At 39.3% G+C, this 23,856-nt stretch overlaps 1 protein-coding gene across 3 annotated transcripts in view; it reads left to right on the forward strand.

Annotated features, from left to right (window-relative positions):
* The first annotated feature begins 3,449 nt into the window (after positions 1–3,449).
* The window catches only part of UPF2 (UPF2 regulator of nonsense mediated mRNA decay), a 51,155-nt gene continuing 30,748 nt past the window's right edge, over positions 3,450–23,856 (forward strand). For 2 of the 3 annotated variants that reach the window (XM_053977684.1, XM_053977687.1), the window contains exons 1-9: positions 3,450–3,540; positions 8,270–8,646; positions 10,258–11,037; positions 14,847–15,007; positions 16,011–16,208; positions 17,462–17,611; positions 18,011–18,114; positions 18,413–18,498; positions 23,228–23,336. In XM_053977684.1, the coding sequence (XP_053833659.1) occupies positions 8,288–8,646; positions 10,258–11,037; positions 14,847–15,007; positions 16,011–16,208; positions 17,462–17,611; positions 18,011–18,114; positions 18,413–18,498; positions 23,228–23,336 (1,947 nt within the window). In that variant the 5' untranslated portion in view covers positions 3,450–3,540; positions 8,270–8,287. Of the gene's footprint in view, positions 3,541–3,793; positions 4,148–8,269; positions 8,647–10,257; positions 11,038–14,846; positions 15,008–16,010; positions 16,209–17,461; positions 17,612–18,010; positions 18,115–18,412; positions 18,499–23,227; positions 23,337–23,856 lie in introns of those variants that run through there. The other variant, XM_053977686.1, reaches the window with a different exon arrangement.

Below are 23,856 nucleotides of genomic sequence, written 5' to 3' on the forward strand. Positions count from 1 at the left end.
CCTGTCTTAGAGAAGGCTCCTGTACGAGGCTGATTTAGTACTACTTGATGCTCTCACTAAAAAATACTAGAAATGCCCAAAACCAAGGCTGTACATACTAAATACTAAGTGTCTGACTACCTGGCAGCATAGAAAATCAGCAGCACTGGGAATATTTCTAAAGGAATTATCCCCCTTGCCACTTTAGTAGTTAGATCAACCCAAAAAAGCTGCCCACACCTTGAGTGCTGATGAGGTTTGCAGTGAGGAGAAGTTACCTTGAATCTGAGAGTCAAGATGGAGATAATCAAACACGACTTATTTTAACAGGATGAGGTGAAAGCTTGCACACATTGAAAGAGTATGTGCATTGTGAAAAATGCATATTTTATGATTGGCTTTTTGCAAATATTACAATGAATATTATATGTGTAATGTTAGAAAGTTATGCTGCATTAATTCTCTTAAGTAATGTATTAAATGTATTTTTAGGTTATAACACAATATTAAAATAGAAACTATGCTATGTAAGATACTTTTTAACTAGCTCGAGATGAGATAATCAAGAAATCCTTCGCACAGAGATGGCAGTGACAGGGCCCATAAAGAGTTACAGCCTCCTTATCAGAAAAGACAAACATTCTTCCACCTTCTCTCCGTCTTTATGGAACCACCAGGATTAAGAAGTTGACAAAAACCAGAAAAGTTCTTAATTTGCAAGGAATGTATGCATCATGTATGAGATGTGTGAATATGCAACAGGCTATTGCTTTTAAAGGTTATTCCTTTGTTCACAAGGCATGCTTATGGGCTTAAGGGCCCGAGAGCATCCGGACGTCCGTAATTCTTTGCTTTTTATTGTCTTGTAATTGTCCTAACTCTAAATTTTCATTACTCTAATTGTATTACTATTTTTATAACTATTTTATTATTATTAAATTTTAACATTTTAAAAACCAAGTGATTGGCGTTTTTCACATACACTAAAATGTAGCTCCTTTCCAGGAAACAGGGGCTATAAATAATCTCCAAAAATCATGAGAAAAAAGCAGGTGGGTCTAAAGAAATTATGTGGATATCTGCTTACTCAGAAAAGAAGATAATTTGCTGGATTTGGCTGCAAGAAAATATAGAGGACACCTACAGTTTCTACATTAGGCCAGTATTTGGCACAATTTGAATACTGTGTGCAAGTTTGGTGCCAGTAATTGAGGAAACATATAAAACAATTTGGGAGGAAGAGCTTCAGGAAATAAAAAAAAAAAAAAAAAAAGACATGCTTTATGTCTGAGATTCAGGAAATGACAGCTACCTGGTTTGGGTTTTGGTAAATCAGTACAAAAGCTTGATTAGTATGTGCACAAACGAAACAGGTCCTTTAGGAGGAAAAGTTTTCTGAAGTTTGATTGTATGGCCTTTACAAGAGCGAGTTCCAACATAATTGTAGGTGTGGGAGTGTGGTATAAACACAGAAGGAGATTTTGCTTTCCTTTCAAAACCGTAGTGATTGTGCTTTTTATTCATGTTAGAAAGGGCAGCAACATCGTGCTTCAGAAGAAAATAAGCCAACATCTCTAGTTGTAATGCCAGTGCCACTGATACTTAACCCAAGTATAACCCAATTCCCCCTAAAAAGAGTAGTTGAGGCATTCATTGACAGGCCAAAGGATTGGTGCCTTTGGAAAATAAAATGCCAACACTAACATGGATTTTCTCTCCCCTTTTTTGCTATGTTCTGCCATGGATCTTCTCCACTCCAGTGAATCAGTTTAATCAATTTGGTAGTTTAAGATATTTTGGCAAGGAAATGAGATCTTTGTGAGCAGGGACATGTGAATGATCTGTGCCAATAACAAGCACAACTCCTTTCTAATTTGTCCAGAAAGAGGTTTTTAGACATGTCTGCAAAATGAGCAATGAAGTTAAACAGCAGAGAGGAGAGGTCTTCTCTGGGGAAAAAAAACAAAACAAAACAAAACAAAAAAAACCTGTCTCGTCCTGTACCAGCTGGCAGAACACACCTAAAGCTCTGCATCAGTAAACAGTGTCTTCTGTTGGGGCTGACTCTTGCCTCTGAATAAAAAGCAACTTTAATAGCTGAATAACCTCATTATGTACACCCAGGCCTGCGCCTGCTGTCACAGTCCAATATTGCTGAAGGCTTGTTCTAAGCCCAGAGGGGTGTAAAGGCTTTCCCAACGTAAAAGCTTCTGTCATAACCTGGATTCAAAATGTAAAATAAACACCAGATTCTCACTCTGCAGCTCTGGGCTGTGCCAGCTTTTTCCAGCTTAGGCAGCTTTAGAGTTGCCCAAGAGGTAATGCCGTGCCCAGAACCGCAGGCAGAGAGCGTTTCCAACAAATTCAGGAGCTTTGTGCCACTAAATTCACCATGGCAAAATATCCTCAGATGTCCAGGTGGGAACAGTGACTGGACAAGAGGGCAGAGAGACCAAATTTAGACTAGAAAACACACCCAATGGCAGAATCACAGAATGAGTGGGTTTGGAAGGGACCTCTGGAGATCATCCAGTCCAACCCCCTGCCAAGGCAGGGTCACCTAGGCATGTGACACAGAAACACATCCAGGTGAGTTGTGAATGTGTCCAGAGGGAGAATCTGAGAGCAGCCTCTCCCAGTGCTTTGCCACCCTCAATTCCTCATTTGAGGTGAAATCTCTTATGTTATATGACCATTGCTCTGTCACTCAGCACCACTGAGATGAGCCTGGCACCACCCTCTTGGCACCTGCCTCGGAGATATTTACTTGCATTCATGAAATGCCCTCTCAGTCTTCTCTTCTCCAGACTAAACAAGCCCAGCTCCCGCAGTCTCTCCTCACAGGAGAGATGCTCCAGAGGCCTCCTCATCCCTGTGGCTCCGCTGGACCCTCTGCAGCAGTTCCTTGTCGCCCTTGTGCTCAGGAGCCCAGAACTGGGCACAGTAATGGACGCCCATGAAACCACCCCTGAGGCAGTAATTTGGTGTTCAGACACCGTCACCCCAATGTTTTATCACGGTGACACCGGAGGGCCCCACCCGCGACGTGACAGCTGCCGTGACGCCTGGCGGGCACAGACACGTCACTGCAGTGACGTCATGCGGCTCCATAAGCCGAGTCGTGCGCTGAGGCCACCGAGGAAGCGACATGCAGAAGCTATTTCCGCCTTCCCCGCCGCTGTGAGGGACGCGGGGCCGAACCCTTTTCCTCTTCCATTCCCGTTCCCGTTCCTCTTCCCCTTCCGCCTCCGCACTCCCGGTAACCAGTCCGCCGCCAGGACCCCGGCAGGGCTGTCCTCCGCGCTGCCTAACCCCCGCCCCTCGGGAAGCGCCGCTCCGCGCCGCCCGCAGCCGCGGCTCTGCCGCCGTGAAGCGGCGCCGCTCCTCCCTTCGCGCCCGGGCGTGGCGGGGCGGGCGCGGCGGGCTCGGTCGGGGCAGCGCCGTGGGTCAGGCAGCGCGGCGGAGGCCCGGTCGCCGTGAGGGGAGAAGCGCTCGGGGGCCTCGGAGGGGCGGAGGAGGCGGCGGCGGCGCCGGGCGGGCCCATGTCGGCACCGGGCACAGGTACCGCGGGCACCGACGGGACGGGAGGGCGGTGCCGGGGCGCGTGTGGGGACGGGGTCTCGGAGACGGGGAGAGGATGGCGGGGACACGGGGAGGGTGGTTCCGGAGGCGGAGGGGCCGTGGGGCTCCGAGGAGGGAAGGCTCGGAGTAGGGAATGCTCGGGTGGCGGTGCCTGAGAGCACTGGGAGAGGGAGGTCAGGAGAGCACCGGAAGCTGCTGTTCCCGAGCTGCTGGTCCCATCCGGGAAAGGGCCCGAGCTGCGGGAGAGCTGCGAGCGGGGATTGGGGTGGTAGCGGAGGAGTCTTTTTATACTTAGTGCCTTGTCTATAGGCCTCTGTTTCACGGTGGAAAGCGCTTTCCTGCAAGTTTGGCAGCAAAAGATTTTCCCCGAGAGGTGTAGAAGCGAAAGTAAAAGTGCCCGGCTGTTCGGCAGGTCGGCCAGAAGATGTGTCAGTGGCCTGAAGTTGTGTCAGGGGAGGTTTAGGTGGGATATCAGGAAAAGCTGCTTCACCCAGAGGGTGTTTGGGCACCGGAACAGGCTCCCCAGGCCAGTGGTCACAGCACCGAGCCTGTCAGAACTCCAGAAGTGTTTGGACAATGTTCTCAGGTACATGGTGTGACTCTTGGCGTGTCCTGTGCAGTGACAATAGTTGGACTTTGATGATCCTTAAAGGACCTTTCCAAGTCAGGATATTCTGTGGTTCTCTGAACCTTCCCTGCCACTGTGTGGGGGACTCCTCTCTCTCTACACGACATTTTTTTTTTCTGTGTGCTGTGTCTCATTTTCCAAAACCTGTAAGTTTATTTTTTCCTCACTGACCTTGGTATTTCTCTTATGCACCTTCCCTTGCATTAAGAGAACCTTAATTGCATTTCAGTTTTTGAAACTTGCAGAATTCTAGTGGTGTGATAACTAGTGATGGAGGAGTTTGTTGCTCTTTGAGATTTTTCATCCAGTCAGAGGTGGGACATCTTGCCTACATTTATCTCCCATATCTCTTTTGTAATAGATTAGCTGCAGACAGGACTATTTATGTAATCCATTTAATGTTTAGTGAAAAATTTCATTGTGTTTAGTTTAATAGAACTGTATTTCCTTCCCTCATACTTGTGTTTGCAAGGATGGGGACTCTGGACCATGTTACTACAGGCTTTGAGAGTAGACTGTTTTTATTGACTTGAGAGTATTGCTTTGAGGGCCAAGGTGCTGATGTTTATTCTTTTATTCTGAATTGTGAGTAGATTTGTGATGCTGAATACCTTATATTACTCTCTGCTTTCCTCATGAGTAAATAACACAGATGGTTTTTCTTAAATGTTACTTCTGTATTTCAAAACTGCTTCATAAGTCTCTGAGCTCAGAGTATCATGAACCCAGTCCCATTCTTCCAAATTCCAAGATAATTGTTTAAAAAAAATAGAAACTTAAGTACAATAAAAATTGACTTAACTGCAAATGAGTCACTGTACATCAAATATTGAAAAATTAAGAAAAACAGTTCCCTCTAAAAACATGTTGTCTGTAGATGCTGAAACTGAGAAGAAGGAGTGTTAAAACATGTTAGTATCACTATAGAAATGGGGTGCCAAGGCATAGGGATGTTTGTCTTGTCTCTGTTTTCTCTGTCCTTCCTAATTTTCTGGTGTGAGTGCTGGTTTGTCCTATCTGTTGGCTTATGGAGTTCATGTCATTATTACGCCTTTTCATCAGTATATTAATGTAAATGTGAAATATTAAATAGAATAAAGTTTCTCTTAATGTTTCCATGCCATCTTCAGCTTTGTTTCCTATGGAAATGAGGCCCAGGTGAGCCAGCTGTCTGTTTCCGTTTTTCCCTGCTTCCCACAACTTTTGGGAAAGTTGCTTATGGGACAGTTCTACTCTGCCTGTCGCGGGAGCTCTGTGCCGGCTGGGAGCTCCGCCTGGCTGGAGCTCCGCGCTGGATCAGCCGGGGTGCAGCTTGGAGGCAGCGGCAGCGCCGCCTCCTGCTGCCCTCGGGCGTTTGGTGTCGGCACCAACGAGCTGGCAGAGCCATCGGAAAGGTTTGGGAGATAAGGAGCTGTACACGCAGTAGGTAGTGAGAAGTATTGCAACATACCTGTTCTGGGACACAGAACAGAATCCTACTGTAAAACGAGATTTTTGGGGTTTTTTTTTGACTCCAGTGTTCACTGGGAAAACGTGGATAATATTGCCTTGTGGTCAATTATGCTCCATTCCTTTTCTTTTTATCCCATCTTTTCTGGTTTGCTTTTATACAAGCAAACATCAGATACATCTTTAAAACAGAATTCTGAGTTCCTAAATTTAGTAAGAGCTCAAGTACCATAATGATTGTGGTAAATAACCCTGTTGTTAAAAGTTACTTGTGTAGCTGGCTAGATATTTTGTTCAGAGTATTGGAATTGTGACATGCTGTTCCAGCATTTCTTTAAACATAGGCAACCCCTTCCCTCTTTGGTTAAGTACTGATTTCATAATAATACTGTTCTAAGATCAGTGGTTTTAGAATTCAAGTAGTTCTGAAATTTTATAGTTGTAGACATGCATTAGGGAGCCAAATGTGCTAGTGCTTGTTTAAGCAATGCTGATTTGATTTCCATAAGTCAGAGACATTTCCCCATTGGTGCTGTTGCCAGTTGCTCCCAGAGGCCAAGTCATGAATAGGTTCCTTCCCAGCTGGTAGGTTGTCACTGCCCAGGTGTAAATACTGGTACTGTAAATTTTTGCAGACCATTTTTTCTTCAGAAGCTCTGGCTGAGCACCTTAAATATTGTAATACAGTTTCATCTGGGTAGGATAGACAGCATGTAAATATGTCATTTTATTGTCTGGGAGATGGCAGAGGGAATGTGCAATGCTTATTAAGGAACATATCGTCTTTATTGTGAAGTTTAATTTATAAACATATTTCAAAGTAGTTAAAATTAATGCCAGAAGCATTCTGCATTAGATTGGAATGCAGGTGTCTCATTATCCACTCTGAGTAGATGCAGGGAATTGGTGAATCTAGGATGTTTTCATAATCCAGAATAAAATGTTAAAAGGCAAAAGTAGTGGTGGCCATTGGGAATCAAACTGGTGTTACTAATAAAAACGAAGTGATGGCTCTTCAAAAGGCATCACATACAGTGGTGTCCTATCAGTCCCACCTATGCATGCATTTAACTTGAAGCATGTAAGTATGTGAAAATTATTTTTGGTGTTAAGAAATTAATTTAGCCTGAAGTAAAAACCTAGGTGATTGTAATTGTCTCTTGCGGTCCTGCTTGGCCCATCTGACCCTGACATGAGTCAGCAGAATGCCCTTGCATTCTAGGCTGTAGTACCAGGATTTAACCATAAGGCTGAAGGTGAGTCTCTGCTCAGTACTTACCACATCCAGGTGTGGGTTCTCTGTTTCCAAGAAAGGCATTGGCACACTGAAATAAGTCTATTGGAAGATCACCAAGAGCACAGGGAGGCTGGAGGACATGATATGAAGAGAAACAGAGAGAACTGGGTTCTTGATCTGTAAGGAGAGAAGGGGAAATCTTATTACTGTCTTAAAACAACCTGATGGGAGAGCATAGTGAAGATGAAGCTGGCTTCTCCTCCACGCTGTGCAGGGACAGGATGAAAAGAAACACAGTGTGGGGCACAGCAATTTCCAGGTTGGTATTAGGAAAAGCTTTTTCTCTGTGTGCCCAGAGGGGACCATTGCTTCTGTGTTCTTGGAGATACTAAAGCCTTAGCCAAGCCTCTGATCTGCTTGGAGCAGGGGCCTGAAGTAGGTGCTTGTCACAGTTTCCTCCTAATCAGAATTATCCTGTGATTTTACCCTTTTGTGTTCAATATGTGTTACCTTTTGTGTCCTTAGCCAAAGCTTGGGGGGCTGAAAACCCCAAAGAGGCTAAAGCTCCTACAAAAATGTTGGTTGAGTAGAAGGAGAGAGAAATTGTAGCCTTTGATAAATCTTGGTAATTGCAGCCTTTCTGATATTATTTCCATTTGCTCTGCTGGGAGGGAGGTTTGTGCATCCAGCTTCGTCAGCACTGCTCGCTCTTCAGCTGCTACTTGTGCTGAGTGCTGGAGATGCTGGGGAAATCTGGGGAAGGGTGAGGAAAGAAGGAAGCAAGTTGATGCCTTTTCACAATGAGGATAAATCTAGCATTGGAGCAGGTTGGCCAGAGGGGTTGTGCAGTTTCTTTCCTTGACATTTTTCAAGAATGGAACAGTCTTGTCTGAACTCGTCACTGACCCTGCTTTGAGCGGGAGGATGGATTACTTGAGGTCCCATGTAACCTGCATTATCCTAGGATCCTAAGTAGTGGTAGTGGAAGGGAGAGAATTCTTAGGAGATATGTGGAAAGGTCAGTGAGGTGCACATGCATGCTGATGTATCAAGCGTGTACTTACTTTTGAGTTTGGAGTAGTTTGTTTTCATCAGTCTTGAATTATTTTTCTTTCAGATGAACTTGTTTATGTTCAAGATCTTACATTTCTTGGGTAGTAGAAACTTCAAGATGATTTTATTTCACAATTTATGCTGGAGACAACTTTGCAGAACAACATGCTTACAAAATGATTAGTTTTTACTTGTCAGGTCTGTTCCTTAGTTGAAGAAAATGTAAACCTTTATTCTGATGAGTCACGCATTTGTGAGTTAAGTGAATATGGGTGGGCTCTGAAAAATGACTAAAATATCAACAGCAATTTAAAAGGACTTGTTTTCCTGTGGTTCTGCAGGTTTGCCTGGATAACACAATGCCAGCTGAGCGCAAAAAGCCAAATATGGAAGAAAAAGAATCTCAGTTAAATAATAAAGAAAAAGAATTTAGTGAAAGGCGACCAGTGAGCACCAGGGAGAAGCCAAAAGAAGATGTGAAGGTTGGCATGAAGAGAGAGACTTTAAAGGTTCCTGAAGATAAAAAGAAAAAAATGGAAGAGGATAAAAGAAAGAAGGAAGACAAGGAGCGGAAGAAAAAAGAAGAGGATAAAGTAAAGGCAGAAGAGGAGCAAAAGAAGAAAGAAGAAGAAGAAAAAAAGAAACTTGAAGAAGAGGAGAAAAAGAAACAAGAGGAGGAAGAAAAAAAGAAACAAGAAGAAGAAGCTGCTCAGCTGAAGTAAGTTATCTTTTAAAGGTTTAACTGTGCCAAATGCTGGAGTTCTGTTATCAGGATTGTGATCAGAGTTATAAAAGATGAAGTGTTGGAGTTTCTTTTAATAAGTTGCATTTAGTACTACCAATTTTATGTGCCTGTCTGATTGTGCCTTATGACTTCTAAGAGGTTTTGAGTTTTCACTTGTAACCTCTGTTAGTTTGGTCTCTGTTATGGGGGTTTGTCATGTGATGACCATGGAGAGCACAATTGTGCTTGAGTAAATGTTGTAATTTAACCGCAGCTGGCATCAGCCCCACACAGCCACTCCCTCCCCTCAACAGGACGGGGAAGAGAATCAGAAGAGTAAAAGTGAGAAATTTCATGGGTTGACATAAAGACAGTTCAGTGGGTAAAGCAGAAGCTGTGCAGGCAAGCAGACCAAAACAAGGAATTCATTCCCCACTTCCCCAGCACTCCCCAGGACAGCAGGTCTCTGTAAAATGTTAACAGTGACTTGGGAAGACAAACACCATCACTCCTATCATCCCTCCCCTTCCTTCTTCCCCCAGATTTATGTGTTGGCCATGATGTCATATGGATTGGGCTATCCCTTGGGTCAGTTGGGGTCAGCTGTCCTGGGTGTGTTTCCTCCAAACTTGTGCAGCCCCAGACTCCTCCTTGGTGGGGTGGAGTTGGGGTGTGGAGCAGAAAAGGCCTTGACTGTGTGTAAGCCCGTCCCAGCAATAGTGAAAACACCCCTGTGTTATCAACGCTGATTCCAGCACAAATCCAAAACACAGCCCCATACAGGATACTCTGAAGAAAATTAATTCTGTCCCAGCCCAAACCAGAACAATAAAGAACTGCAGATGCATTTAAGATGAAGTGTTGTTGTCCAAAAATTTGGAATACAGACTTAACAGGTCTACAGACCATACATAACAGGAGCAAATCTGATGTGAGAAATTACTTTTACTCAGTCACAGACAACTGATACTTGGATGGCAAACTCAGAATTTAACCTGGAAGTTTAATATGTGATATTACCAAGACCATGTTTCTTATTATGTTATCCAACCATAGTACAGTGTTGAAGGTGGCTGAAATATTATGTTATCCAACCATAGTACAGGGTTGAAGGTGGCTGAAATATTTCCCTTTTAAGATTGAGGCAATGTCATAGCCAAATTCTAGCTGGGACAGATATATTTGACGTTTTCCAAATTTTCTGTGTAATTTCACTAGATCGGCAATAAAAGATTTTCCTTAAATGTGTAATACAGAAACCTGTTAAAAGGCTTGTTTCCTCTTCTGTGAGAACTTCATCTTCATCTGTGGTAAATGGAGTTTCATGTTTATATTTTCAAAGTCTGTTGGGATTAATATGTTCTGCGTAGAAATATTTGAGAAATTTTGTAACAAGTAGTACTTGCCCTTTGCAGCACAAAAATTAAACGGAGCTTCTGAAGCAGATGCTTTAGCTTTCTAGGATTGGCTTAGTAGATATTAAAGAAGAGAGGTGAAATGGTGTTAGAACTCCTGAAGGTTTTCCAACTGTGACCTTTTTTCCTCTGTACTGATACTCTGAGATTAAGGCTCCATAACAAAATGAGTAATTTTTATGTCTCACAGGGAGAAGGAGGAAGCACATCAGCTCCATCAGGAGGCTTGGGAGCGCCATCAGGCAAGAAAAGAGCTCCGCAGCAAAAACCAGAACGCACCGGAGAGTCGTCCGGAGGAAAACTTCTTCAGCAGACTGGACTCCAGCCTGAAGAAAAACACAGCTTTTGTTAAGAAGCTAAAAACCATTACAGAGCAACAAAGGGATTCCTTGTCCCATGACTTTAATAGCCTGAATTTAAGCAAATACATTGCCGAAGCAGTAGCTTCTATTGTGGAGGCCAAACTGAAAATATCAGACGTGAACTGTGCTGTGCACTTGTGTTCCCTCTTTCACCAGCGATACGCTGATTTTGCTCCTTCGTTACTTCAGGCCTGGAAAAAACATTTTGAAGCAAGGAAAGAAGAGAAGACTCCCAACATTACCAAGTTAAGAACTGATTTGCGTTTCATTGCAGAATTGACAATAGTTGGGATTTTCACTGACAAGGAAGGTTTGTCTTTAATCTATGAGCAGCTTAAAAATATTATTAACGCTGATCGAGAATCCCACACTCATGTTTCTGTGGTTATCAGCTTTTGTCGGCACTGTGGAGATGACATTGCTGGTTTGGTACCAAGGAAGGTAAAAACTGTTGCAGAGAAGTTTAACTTGAGCTTTCCTCCTAGTGAGATAATTAGCCCAGAGAAACAACAGCCCTTCCAGAATTTGTTGAAGGAATACTTTACATCTTTGACCAAACACCTGAAAAGGGACCACAGGGAGCTACAAAATATTGAAAGACAAAACAGGTGACAATTGAATGTTGCTTTTTATTTATGCATAAAAATTAGTTTAATTATTAAATGCCTAGACTTGTTGTAGTATTTATGAACAAAGTGTGTTAGCAGTGTGTTCTGCAATGTTTCTAAAAAAAGTTCTAAATTTGTTCTGAATACTTAAAAAGCAGGGACAAAACAGACCCTTTGAATATCTTTTAAAGGAAAGGGAGGTTGACCTTTAGTTGTAATTCTCTTTCCTCTGTTTGGTGCTGTTTCCTTATCAGCATGAGAGCAATGCTGCTTTCCCAACTGGTACTGTCCTTTTCCAGTTGGCACAGTCTGATTTCTCCCTTTCCACCCACATGTATCAAATGAAGCATATGCCACAATTGCTTTGGCTTGTTTACTTTTTTTAGTGTACCAGGATGAAGAAAAAAATAGGTTAAATTAAGAAAGTATTTGTTACACTCCAAGGTGGACAAATATATATTAAATAAATATATTAAAATGTTGGAGGGTATAGACAATTTGATAAAAGTCCTCCTGAATATTTATATGCAGTACTAATATTGCAGGGTATGAATATGCAGACTTTGAGATCCTGAATTATTTTATTTCTGCCATTTTCACATTGTTTAATAACTGTTTGCTTTAAAACATCCTGAATTCTCATTATTGGAGCCAAATGCTATTCTTAAAACAGTCATTCTTAATTTCTTCTGGAGGCATTCCAGTCAGACACAAACAAACACGTTACTGTTTATAGACACGTATTTCAGTTAAAAGGCTGGACATCCATCCAGAACCAAATGTATGCTTGGAATGCATTAAATTTTTATGTTTCCAAAGCAAGAATCCTTTGTGCTGATGGGTTTTGTGCTGCAGTCCTATCTGGACTCAGCCAAGTGTTGAATTTCACAGGATCATAAACTGACTTTTGAAGTACTGTTATTTCTGCAAGTACCTTACTAATTCAAAGTACATTACTGACTAAGGTGTAATTTTTTCAAAGTGAATGAATATGAACCTTTATACTTTCACAATCATCATTAGTTCTGGACACATTGGTTCTGGCTGGTGTTTCAATGAGTGGGTGTTACAAAGTCTGTATGATAGAAAATAGAGTGAAAAAAGTTTCTGAGAGGTATAAAATATGTTAAGAAAGCAAGAAGCAGAAAGAATGTAAATTATCTGGGAGAAAGAATTATACTTTAATATTTACTTGTACAACTGCATAAAAATGAGTGGACAGAGCCTGAGCAGCCTGGTCTGACCTCATTGCTGAGCCTGCTTTGAGTAGATCAGACAAAGGCAGATGAGGGACCTCTTTGAGCACCTTGTTGTCTGAATTATCCCTGTCAATTTGGGTGCAAAGCTTTGTTTTGGGGAAGGAATGTGAAGAGCTATCATTTATCACTGGATAAAGAGAACTCTGTTATTTCCCTCTGAACTTTAAGGTGTCTATTTTAACTCCTTAATGAAAGTTGAGGAATAAGTTTTGTTAAATAAGACATAAAAAGTCTTTCCTACCAGATTTTATTTGTTTACAACATCTGTAACAGATTCATGGCATTTGCTTGCTAGGGAAGTGCAAGGCATGAGGAGGGCAAGACAGATATTTGCGAAGTAAGAAGTCTATGAGTATTGTAGAAATCTTCCTAAGCTGTGGATTTTGGGAAAGTGATTGTGCAGTTGATTCCTTACTTGCTTTTGAATTTTGGTTTTTTTGTGGGTGGCAGTTTTTTGGAGTGTTTTTGTTTGGTTTGGTTGTTCTTGTTTTTTTTTTTTTTTTTTAAACAATAATCCTATTGGATAAAGCTATTCTCTGTGTATTGAAAATCTGATCCATTTTGCTGTAGTTTTTATTCAGAGTGTTATTCCACAATCAGTGAAGTGAATAGGGAGTGAACTGTTCCCTTTTGTGCATCAACTGTGTCACATGTTAAGGTTATGATATTTTGTCAGGTAAATAACTCATCAATTTATCTCTGTCAGGAGAATGACCGTGAAATAATTTAAGCTGTACAATTTGGTTGAATTAATTGAAAATTACTATGCTAAATTAACAGTGCTTTAGTGCTGTGTTATCTGTGGAATCACTTAGGTAAAATTAAAGCAGACTCAAGCATTGCTGGTTAAGTGGATAGTTTGGAAAAGTACCTTGAGTTACTCTTTGACTTTCATATAACATAGAACCTGGTGGTCATTTGGTTACACAGCTGGGGGCACAACAAAACTTGTCAGGCTGTGTCATTGGAAGGAAGCACCTTGTTTCCCATATTCTGAAAAGAGTTTTCAAACTCTTTTCATATTCTGAAAAGAGTTTTCCTTCAAAAAAGGAAGAAACTTCTTTTGTCTAAATTAAAGATGTTTTTGGTGTGCTGAACTTGCCTTGTGCTTTGAAGAGACATAAATTAAGACAAGTACTATGTGCTGTACTTGTAATTGTATTCAGAGGTGAACCATGCTTTTTAGAGTTTGCTTCATTTGCTTTAGCTGGTTTGAATTGGTTAACACTTGTCTTCTTGAAACTGAAATTGAGAACTGAATGTCTTGTACTATTGTTACAGCACTTTGCTTTTTTGTTTTTTAATAATAGCAGAGAGCTTCAATGCTCATGTTTATAAAGCTGCTGGTTTAAAATATGTATGCAATGGACAGCAGTCTCCATGGAAAAGCTATGACCTGACACTTGATGTGTTTCCTGAATCCAAACTGAACTACTGCACTTCACAGATACTCAGTGGTTATTTAATTTGTTAATTTTTCTTTACTGTTCTTTGCAGGAGCAGGCAATACATGTTAAATAAGCGTGTTTTATCAGAGAAATAGAACTTTTGCCAGCATTAGTGCTTCTTGCTCTTTTGCCAGACACCTGTGTCCACTTCTGCTTCTGAGTAGGGATAAGGGATTTTGCTGCTCACCCTGTGAATGTGTACAAAGAAGACTTTTGTTTTACAATTAATCTGGAGCAAGAAGACTCAACTTATATTGCCTTAACTATTTCAGAATTCTTTTGCCACAAAATGCTTTGGCAAGACTGTGACTGTTTGCCTATTGCATAATAAAAGCCTAATGATAATGGAATCCTACAGACGATAATGTAACGATACAACCTGCTTTGGAAATTGTGGCATTTGCACCTTTTTTCAGACTTCTGATGCTTTCATTTCAGTGCAGGGTACCTGCTCAGTGGTTCCAGCACTTGTAAGCAGTGATTAGGTTCCTTCAAGTGCAAGTTACTTTTGACAACAGACTTCAATGTTAAAAATTATTATTTGAAACAAGTATGAATAGTTTTGTAAAAGAAAATAAAGACCAGCTGAAGAAACAAATACAGCTGCTCATAATTTGGACCAATAGCCTTGAAATAACTTGTTTTGTTGGAAAGTCACCGGGCTGCTTGCAAATTTCTTGACCCTCCTGGTGATAATAACTCATATAATCATTCAAACAATGTGGAAATTGATTGTTACAGGTGCAAAGCAACTTTTAGCTAGCTTGTTGATAAAGTTGAATATTTTATTTTACTATATAAGTCTTTTTAGGACTTTTACAGCTTAATTGTGGCAAAGAGTAAGTGGGCCTTTCTCTTTGACATGGAAGCTGGAGCTTCTGTGACTGTACTGTCCTCAGTAGGATTGAAGTTGAAAATTCATTGTGGTTTGGAAAAAGAATAGTGTCACTTAAATGTTTGCTATTGCAGTCTAAATTAGAATTGTTACAGTTCCCTCAAAGAGGGCAGGTTAGCTTTGCTCAGAGAAATTCCTAATGGTTCAGCATAGCTCAAATATATTTTAAGGAAAAAGGTGGTCTTACTGTAAATTTGGTTTTTGTAGACGCATTCTCCACTCCAAAGGAGAGCTGAGTGAAGATCGACACAAGCAGTATGAGGAGTTTGCAATGTCGTATCAGAAGCTGTTGGCAAATTCTCAGTCTCTGGCTGATCTTTTGGATGAGAACATGCCTGACCTCCCCCAAGAAAAACCAACACCTGAGGGTAAGCCAGATTCTAAAGCAGGTCAGCAGAACCTTGAACTCGGCTTGGATGTGGTGAAAAAACTAACCAAACCCTCTTACCAATGTTTTCTTTCTGCTGGTTTCATTTCATTCAGCCCTTCCCCCTAAAGGATATCATATAATGAATAATACATTTGTTTATTTAAATTAAAGTAATTATGCCTAATATGTAACCATAACTATTGTATATTCTGCGTAGTTATGGAAAATTAAGTAATATCTCTTTAGGTTTGTTTCTGGAGATAGACTAATAAATGGAAAATTAGAAATGTTTTTAACCTGATCCTTTCCTTTTAATATTTTGCAGGTTTTAGTATTTTAAAACTGTCAGTGTTTTTAAAGCTGATACTGTTAAAAAATATGTTTGAAGTCTATTTTGGGTCATGATGTTGTGGGCAGGAAGATACTGATAAGCCAGATAAGTCACTAGGTGTGGCTGTCAAGCCTCCTGAGCAGAAGTGCAGCTTTCAATGCCTTTAAATCTAAACTTTGAGATTTGTTGAGATGTTGTTGAAATCATGAGTTTCTTTTGTTTTAAATTATCTTGAACTTTAAAGAACTGTATTTTTTAATGCCTCTAAATATTAAATTGTTCTTTTTAAACTTCATCCTTAAAACAGTGGGGTACATACAGTTCATCATACTCAAAATGATTACTTTTAATGATAATGTTGTTAAAGTCTGTTATAACTTTCTAATACCACATAATGTGCTGCTTAGTTTTTCTTGATTTGATTTCCTCTGATTCTGTCTGTGTTTTTAATCAAAATGAAATTTACAATTTAAAGATAATTTCTTGGTATGTCTAATACTAAGATTGGATTGTTAAAAACACTTCTAAAGTGTGCATTGAAATATTCAAGTGAAAACAGAAGTAGTAATAAATAGTTTAACACTTGTCGAAAAGGACTCTTAAAGGTGCCTCCCCATAGAAGATTGTAATTTGTGTAATTAATTTTCTTATGGTTTCACTACTTTTGCAGAACACGGACCTGGTATCGATATTTTCACTCCAGGAAAGCCTGGAGAATATGACCTGGAGGGGGGTATCTGGGAAGATGAAGATGCTAGAAACTTCTATGAGAATCTCATTGACTTGAAGGCTTTTGTGCCAGCAATTTTGTTTAAAGATAATGAAAAATATTCCCAGAACAAGGATTCGAGCAAAGATGAATCAAGAGGTAGGATGCTTAGATGAGTATTTTCTTCAACATATCTTGTCCTACAGATAAACAAACTTGATGGAACTAATGAGTCTCTAATGAAATAATTTGTGATAATCAGGACAGTACACCAGTTCGGGTGAATTTTTACAGAATAAACTAGGTGGGATAGGGATTATATCTGGTTATTAAGGAAGAAAAAAAGTAAATTCATTTTAATATTGTTAGAATTGTAAATTTCAAGTAATTGGAGGTTAACCATTGTGAGTAAATACCAACTTTTCTGTGAGAAATGGGAAGAGTTTTCCCTTCTTTGCAGATTTTAGTATTTGGGGTTTTTCTCACTGTTATTTTCTTATTAAATTATTAATGGTAGGTGCCACTGTCAGCATAAAACTTCAGTAGATTAAAATGCCTGCATGGTTCCTCCTCACTCTGACTCAGCTCTCAGTTCACAACCAGGCATATGCAGACTTCAGGTACAGTGGGATAAAAAGTCACCATCCCTGGCTCAAAGTGTAACGGAAGATGCATGATTGGAGAATTCTGACATTTCCCTGTAAGGATCTTTTAGATGTTGGAGCAGCTTGCCCAGGCAGACTGGAATCTCTGTCTTACTATTTTAACACAACTGGAAAAATACCTGAGAAATCTGGTGTGAGTAGTGTTCATTCATTTGGACCAAAAGGTTGAACTGGAGATATCACCAAAGTGAATTTCAGACTAATTTTGTCTGTGATTCTGAACATGTTACTTGTTTGTGAGTCTGTATTTCCATATGGTGCACGCACTGTTTAGAAGTTGTCACACTTGGCTTTGAAAAATTTTAGAATTTTAATAAGGTTATCTGCCTTGAAATTGATTTTTGTTTTAAATGAAGCAGAGTCTGCAAATGCAATTGGAAGGAGGCCTGAGAAAACACTAAGAATCTGTAGATTGTAATCTCTTGGAAAAATGCTCAGTGTTGGACCAGTGTTGTGGTCAAAGAAAAATATTAACTATTCTTTTCTGAATCTTTATCAGATTCAGATATTGTGTTGAAAGAAACGAATAATCTTTATTTGACCTTTTATATAGCATATTATTTCATCAACATCTTCCTCCTGTTCTGCTTTGTCCTTTTTTTTCTTTATCTGTGTAAAAGATTTTCCATTAAGGCACTAAAGAGGTGTAGGTTTAGGAGCATTAATCTTCTTGTATTCTAATAATGACTGTGCATATTTAACAGTTTGTTAGTATTTATTTGGTATTTCTACTTAACTTGTAAATAGATTCAAAAGATGCCAAAGATAATAAGGAAGCAGCTGGGAATGAGGATCTGGAATTGGAGCTGGAAAACCTGGATATTAATGATGATGCACTGGAGTTGGACTGTGGAGATGAGGCAGAAGATCTTACAAAGAAACTTCTTGATGAGCAAGGTAAAAAGAATTGGTTTTAAGAATCCTTTTTCTTCATGATTTGTTTTTTTGAACTCTTATTTTAGTTTATGGATTTGTAGAGTGCATTCAGGGCTATTTATTTATTGATGAAACTAGCAGCTAGAAACTGCTGGGATTGTGATAAATGTTTTTATTGCAAGTCATTCAGATACAAGTGAAAATTATTTTAAACATGTTCATGTAGTGAAAGTTACCAATTTCCTTCACACAGCTTTTAAAAGTAAGCAAATGTAAAGGCAGTGGTCTGAAAAGTGACTACAAAGAGGAATGAATGCTTAACAGCTAAACATTACAAATGCACTGTTTGGGGAATTTGTTGGTATATGATTCTCTTTCATAGCTAAAGATGTCTGCTGCTTGTTTATTTCCCTCTGTTAGAACAAGAGGATGAAGAAGCCAGTACTGGATCTCATTTAAAACTCATAGTAGATGCTTTTCTTCAGCAGCTTCCAAATTGTGTCAACAGAGACCTCATAGACAAGGTACGGTCATAGTTTGTTTTCTGCAGTCTTAAAAGCCATAATGCTAGATCAGATAGATAAGAAATAAAGATGTCAAGCTTTGGAGTCTGACAGTAGCTGAATTAAATTTTAATCAGTCTGTATTCCTCTCAGTGGACATGCTTTCTGACTATGTCAGTTCTAGCCAGAACTGAAGATTTTTCCTTATGATTATTTTTTAAAGCATCTGTAAAAGCCGTGTGTAAACTCCATTTTCTGTTGCTTTCTTGAAAACCCACTGCATTGAAGTGAAGCATTGCATTAATTTTGCTCTTTATAGGCAGCAATGGATTTTTGCATGAATATGAATACGAAAGCCAACAGAAGAAAACTAGTACGAGCACTTTTCATAGTTCCTAGACAAAGGTAAGAGCAGAAGGGGACCAAGCTGGATCCACCCCTTAATTTAGCATATGCATGTATTTTTAAAAAGCAGTGTATATTCCATTTGTTTATGTGCACTTTTGGAGTGGCTTATGCTGAAGCATAGATGGCATGAAAGCAAAAGTTAAATTCCTGATATATTGCACTGTTAAAAAAATGTGTCTGTGATCAGGCTGCACTGTGGACAGAGTTAATAAACTCCTAGAACCATACATAGTTTCCTCATTGCCATTGATTTGTCATCTTCCCAGTGGTAATTCCATTGCCCTGTGGATTTGTATTAAAAGTAATAATAATTTTAAAAATATTACCTTTTCTCATAGACCTCAACAAAGCAGGATAGATGGTGGGATAGCCTCGAGGAGCTGCTACTGTTGTGATGGTTCTGCTTCAGTAGTTGGAGCTAACACTGAAGTGAATGGCTCAACTGATCTTCTCACTGTTGGTCTTTGATTATAAATATGAATTATTCCTAATATTAAGAAGTACTAACATTTGATGTGCAATTATTTTTTAATTCTTTTTCCTTCTGTCTGCTTTGGGACCTTGACTAACAAATACTCAAGCTACCTTGATTCTTTTAAGATCTTAAGTTCAGTTGTGTTTATGTGCCTGCATTGGTGACCCCATCTATGGACTACTCAGCTGGAGAAGCAGGATGTTGACTGTGCTGCTTGTTCTTGTGCAGCTAGATTGTAAATACCAGCGGAACTGCCCATAGATGCAGACAATTTGAAAGGGCAACCTACCCCAATATTTAGGTAAATCATATTGCTTCAGTTGGTAAAAGAGCAGTTCTGCTGTGTGTCTTCAAATCAACATTCATAATCCTTTCTGATGTAGAAAACACTGTATATTCTGTAACACACTGCTTCGAGGCTTTGTGTACTGTGCATTAATGATGATTTTGCTCTGTGTACCTCTTCACTGAGCCATAATGATATGGCTTTACCTTCCATTATTGTTGTTCCATACTTGTTTTTACTAGTCCAAGAATTTTTGCAATATCTCTCTGGGATACTGTGGGAGAAGAGTGCCTGTTATGCTAATGTTTTTGAGGAGGGTTTTTTGTGAAAGCTTCAGAGGAGCAGTGTCCTTGAGGATGCAGATAAAGCAGTATGTTTTCAAAAAGCATTTAGTTTCCAAGCATATCAGTTAATGCTGTTTAAGTTTAGCTGCTTTATTTGCAGCCTTAATGAGGTATTTCAATGACAGAATAAGTTCTCTTTCTTCTCCTGAGATCACTTTTGGGAAATGTGCAAGCACAACAGTTTCATCAAAAAAGTCTAAAATTGTTTTTTTGTTTAATGTGTAAAACAGACACTGTGAAATCAAAGTCATTATGTAGTGTTGCCAGGGAGCTTTCTGTCTACCACTGGGGTTGGATAGATTGGGACAAATCAGGATTCTTCACGACAGAAAACTTAATTTGACAAAAAAGGCCGTTTCTTCCTCAACTCACTGTAAATCAGTGTTAGAATGCATCTTTGCCCTGCTCTGTTGAATACTGATGAATGGATCACATTTACATTTTCAGCTGTGACTTGAACCTCCAACCCAACAGAACAGAAGGCCTTTTAAAAAGATTTTTCAATGCCAGTATACGAGTGGCTTTCACATTTGCATTGGAGGATTGATTTAAAACTAAATATTAGCCTTTTAATCCAGGACTGCAGACAGTGATTTAACCCATACTGCTCACAGCTTTAGGACCTTTTTATTCTTTGCTAACTGAATTATCTTCCTGTACACAGAATTATTTAGGTTTACTAGAATACTGCAATTCTGTAAATGATTTTCTTTTACTTCAATATGAGAAGTCTGAAATCTTTTCTTAGGCTTTAAATTCTAAACAATTCTAGATAAATGTTAAGCAGTATAGGGGCTGTTGTGGCTTATGGTATTTTTTGATGTTCCTATCTGTGTTGTTTGATGTGATCTGTGTTGCAAGTTTACCTTCAGCAAGAGATCTGTTGTTCATATGGAAGTTTTTAGTGTTATTATTGGTTGTTCTTCATTCAGAAGTTAGCTGCTTCTTAAGTGTTAAATAGTTGTTCACATTTTAATTCAAAAGCTGCAAGCCTCCTGTATATTTCCTGTCAGCTTTTCATCCTGAGACTTCTCTATAGCAAGGTTCTTTTTGTTCAGTTGAACTTGACTTATCAGTGTTTCTGTGGCCTGTTTCAGTTGAGGATAAAATTGAGGGATGTGCCTGAGATCAAGGAGTTTCATGTCCTGGCGAAGAAATAAAAGCCAAAAGTGCTTCCCTGGTAACATTCCAATTCCACATCATCCTTCTCTTCCCACTGAGCAGTGTGGGTGACACTTAGTATCTGTTCAGGCCCTGTGAGTGCACTGCTTTTATCCATTATCGTTATGCTTGTGAGGCAGGAGTTCTGGCTCCATTGCTTCATTCTTTAAGCTGTCTTCTAGAATCACCGAAATTAGGAAATGTACAAAATGCCCCCTTCACTCTTCCTGGGCATAAAATTTTGGATGCATCCATTTTAGAGAGATTGCAGTTAGGACTTTGAGGTAAGCTTTTCTGTAAGTTGGTTTATGATTGGTTTTGCTTGTTTGGGCTTTTTAAAATAAACTGACATTTGAAATGGTAGAAGAAAGATATGCTCTTAGATACTTTACTGATGTGTAGCTCATGTGAGCCTGAGATCCAGAGTTGACTAGATTTCAGCCCATGGTATGTGGTCTAAATTACAATGGTCAGAAATGGTGGTTTTTACTGTGGTGGTGAGTATTCTGAATGCTCAACATAGGCTTCAGAGAGTGACTGACTCATCCCTGATGCCAGATCTTGCTTCATAATCAGAAGAGCAGGAAGAGAAAGCAATACTGTGGGGTTTGTGGGGATTTAGTTAAGTTCTTCCCCTCTTCTCAAGAGGAAGAAATGCTTTTGGAGGGAACAAAGCACTGCATGTACCAGTAGATGGTGCCACTGATACTGGAATGTCTCCACTGCTGAACATGAAATTTTGTCTCCCCTGAGAGGGAACAAACTCAATCTCTGCCAATTTCAGCATAATTAACCCAAGGCTTTTCCTTATTATATTTCACCTATTTAGAAATACCCAGTGTTAGTATGCTTCCCCATGAAGAAACCTTTTGTGTCCTGCAAGGGAATAACAACAATGTGCTCTAAGACTTTAATTTTCCCCCAGGTATACTCAGTTTACAGAGATGAAATTATTAGCTCTCAGCAGGCAGGTACTTGTTGAGACCAGAATAAAACTTTCTGGTATTTGTCTTAAAAGAGTTGCTATAGAGAAATCCCCTCAGTTAAATAAACCCTCTTCCTTCAGCCACAGTCCTCTCGTAGTTTAGCTTTTGTGGGTGTGTGTGAAGTAGTGAGACTTTCCCTTCTCTCAAAGTTAATGGCTAAATGCTTAATAACATGGTAGTAATTTGCTGTGGGTAGTCAGCCTTGACTGTGTGTTCCAACAAGCTTGAAAAATGTAAATACTGCTTCAGTTATTGATTAACAGAAGAGATAAAACCTGTTAAATAGGTAACTGAGATACCCACAATGTTTCACCAGGAGTCTTGTGTGTTACCAGGAGGCTGCATGGTTATGCTTTTGAGGGGGAGTATATTCTGATGCTTCTAACCCACAATTTAAATACATAATCATCTCTTTTTCTGTAAGTGGGTATTAAGTGTCTTGGAAGTGGGCTTCAGTGATGTAAAAGGAGAAAGGCAGTTGTGATGGCTTTGTTTTGGGGTTTTTCCTGATGCTTTGTGCCAGGACAAGCTCTGTGTATCAGCTGTGCTTTTGGAATTTTTTTTTTTCTTTTTCTTTTTGTTTTCCTTTCCTGAGCAGTAGGGAAAACCTTCATCCTTCATAAAGTGTAAATTCAAGATGCATTTTTCCCTTACAGGCAATTTCTCAGTAGAAGCATGCAAATGTAGGTTGTTCCTCTCCACTTACTTTGGCTTGTTCTAGAGTTCATCTGTTTACTGCATTAACTTAACATTCTGAAAATAAACCAAAAATACTTCCTTCAGCTTGTTAAATGATATTATGAGGCCTCAGAGTGCAGTTGGTTTTTCTGCATTTAAAACTGATATATACACAGCTGGTTTACATAAATGTGCAAAAGAAATGGTTGTGAAGGCATGTAATTAAGGCAAGAGAGAAGGAAATAAGGGAATTCTATAGCAAACTTGGAAATATTACCATTTGTGGGGGTGCTAGCAGAGTTTTTGGGAAAAGGTTGGCCAAATCACATCTGCTCAGCTTTGTTTTATGTAATTACTACTATTCATTTAGAAGTTTCCCACCTTAGAAGTAAAGATATTCTCTACCTTTGTGGTTATATCTGCTGCTTTTCAGAAAAAAATATTAATACCTTGCCATAACCCATGGCCTTGTCTCTAAGAACCTTTTTTTGCATTTTGAGATGGATCTGAATTTTATTTCTGTTTGGTAATTTATTGAAGGTCAAATTCTGTAGTTGATGGTATTCAGCATTTTACCTATGGCAGGAGTTAAAAAGGAAATGAAGTATTACAACAATATATGGGGGTTTACTTTCTTGTATTATTTTTAAATGATACTGCATTCTGAAGTGGGCCAAAAAATTTCATGTATATAGTTCTGTCAGTGCAGTGATTGTTTTCACAAGTAAAATGGTACCCATATTTGTACACATTTTTTTCTACAAATTGTCTATTTTATCCTCTCCTTTGTTTGCAGATTGGATTTGCTACCATTTTATGCAAGACTGGTTGCCACATTGCATCCCTGTATGTCTGATGTAGCAGAGGATCTCTGTTCCATGCTGAAAGGAGATTTCAAGTTCCATGTATGTTTTGGTGATTTATATTTTTATTAAAACCAGACCTTTGGGGGAAAAACCCACTTTGTGTTCTGTAGATACTGCTTCTAAAATTCAGTGAATATTTTTCTGTCAGCTCAGCAGCTCTGTAAAAAAGAAGAGAAATTTTTGTAACTATGAGTCCTTGTAAAAGAGAAGTTTTTGTAACTTTTCATGTATGCTTGCATATTTATATAAATGAACTGTATAACAGTTACCACAGAAGTTACAAATATTAAAAATGCTGCTCCATCTGTGATAAGAGTTTTCTGTAAATTAATAACTTGCTTTTAAAATGAGACCTGACCTATTCTAACATTTCCCACTACAAGGCTATTATTGTAGTGATCACTATTATCATATAGTGTTTAATTCAAATTAGATTTTACAATTTTAATCTATCAAAATTTTCCACACAAATCTAGTTTTCAGTGTTGTTTCTTTCACTTTCTTTTAAGTTATAATCAAATGTGTTATGGTGCAGAGTGATGATTTCTTTACCATTTTT

Source organism: Vidua macroura, chromosome 5 (genome assembly GCF_024509145.1).
Source record: "Vidua macroura isolate BioBank_ID:100142 chromosome 5, ASM2450914v1, whole genome shotgun sequence".
In the NCBI taxonomy this organism is placed as follows: domain Eukaryota; kingdom Metazoa; phylum Chordata; class Aves; order Passeriformes; family Viduidae; genus Vidua; species Vidua macroura.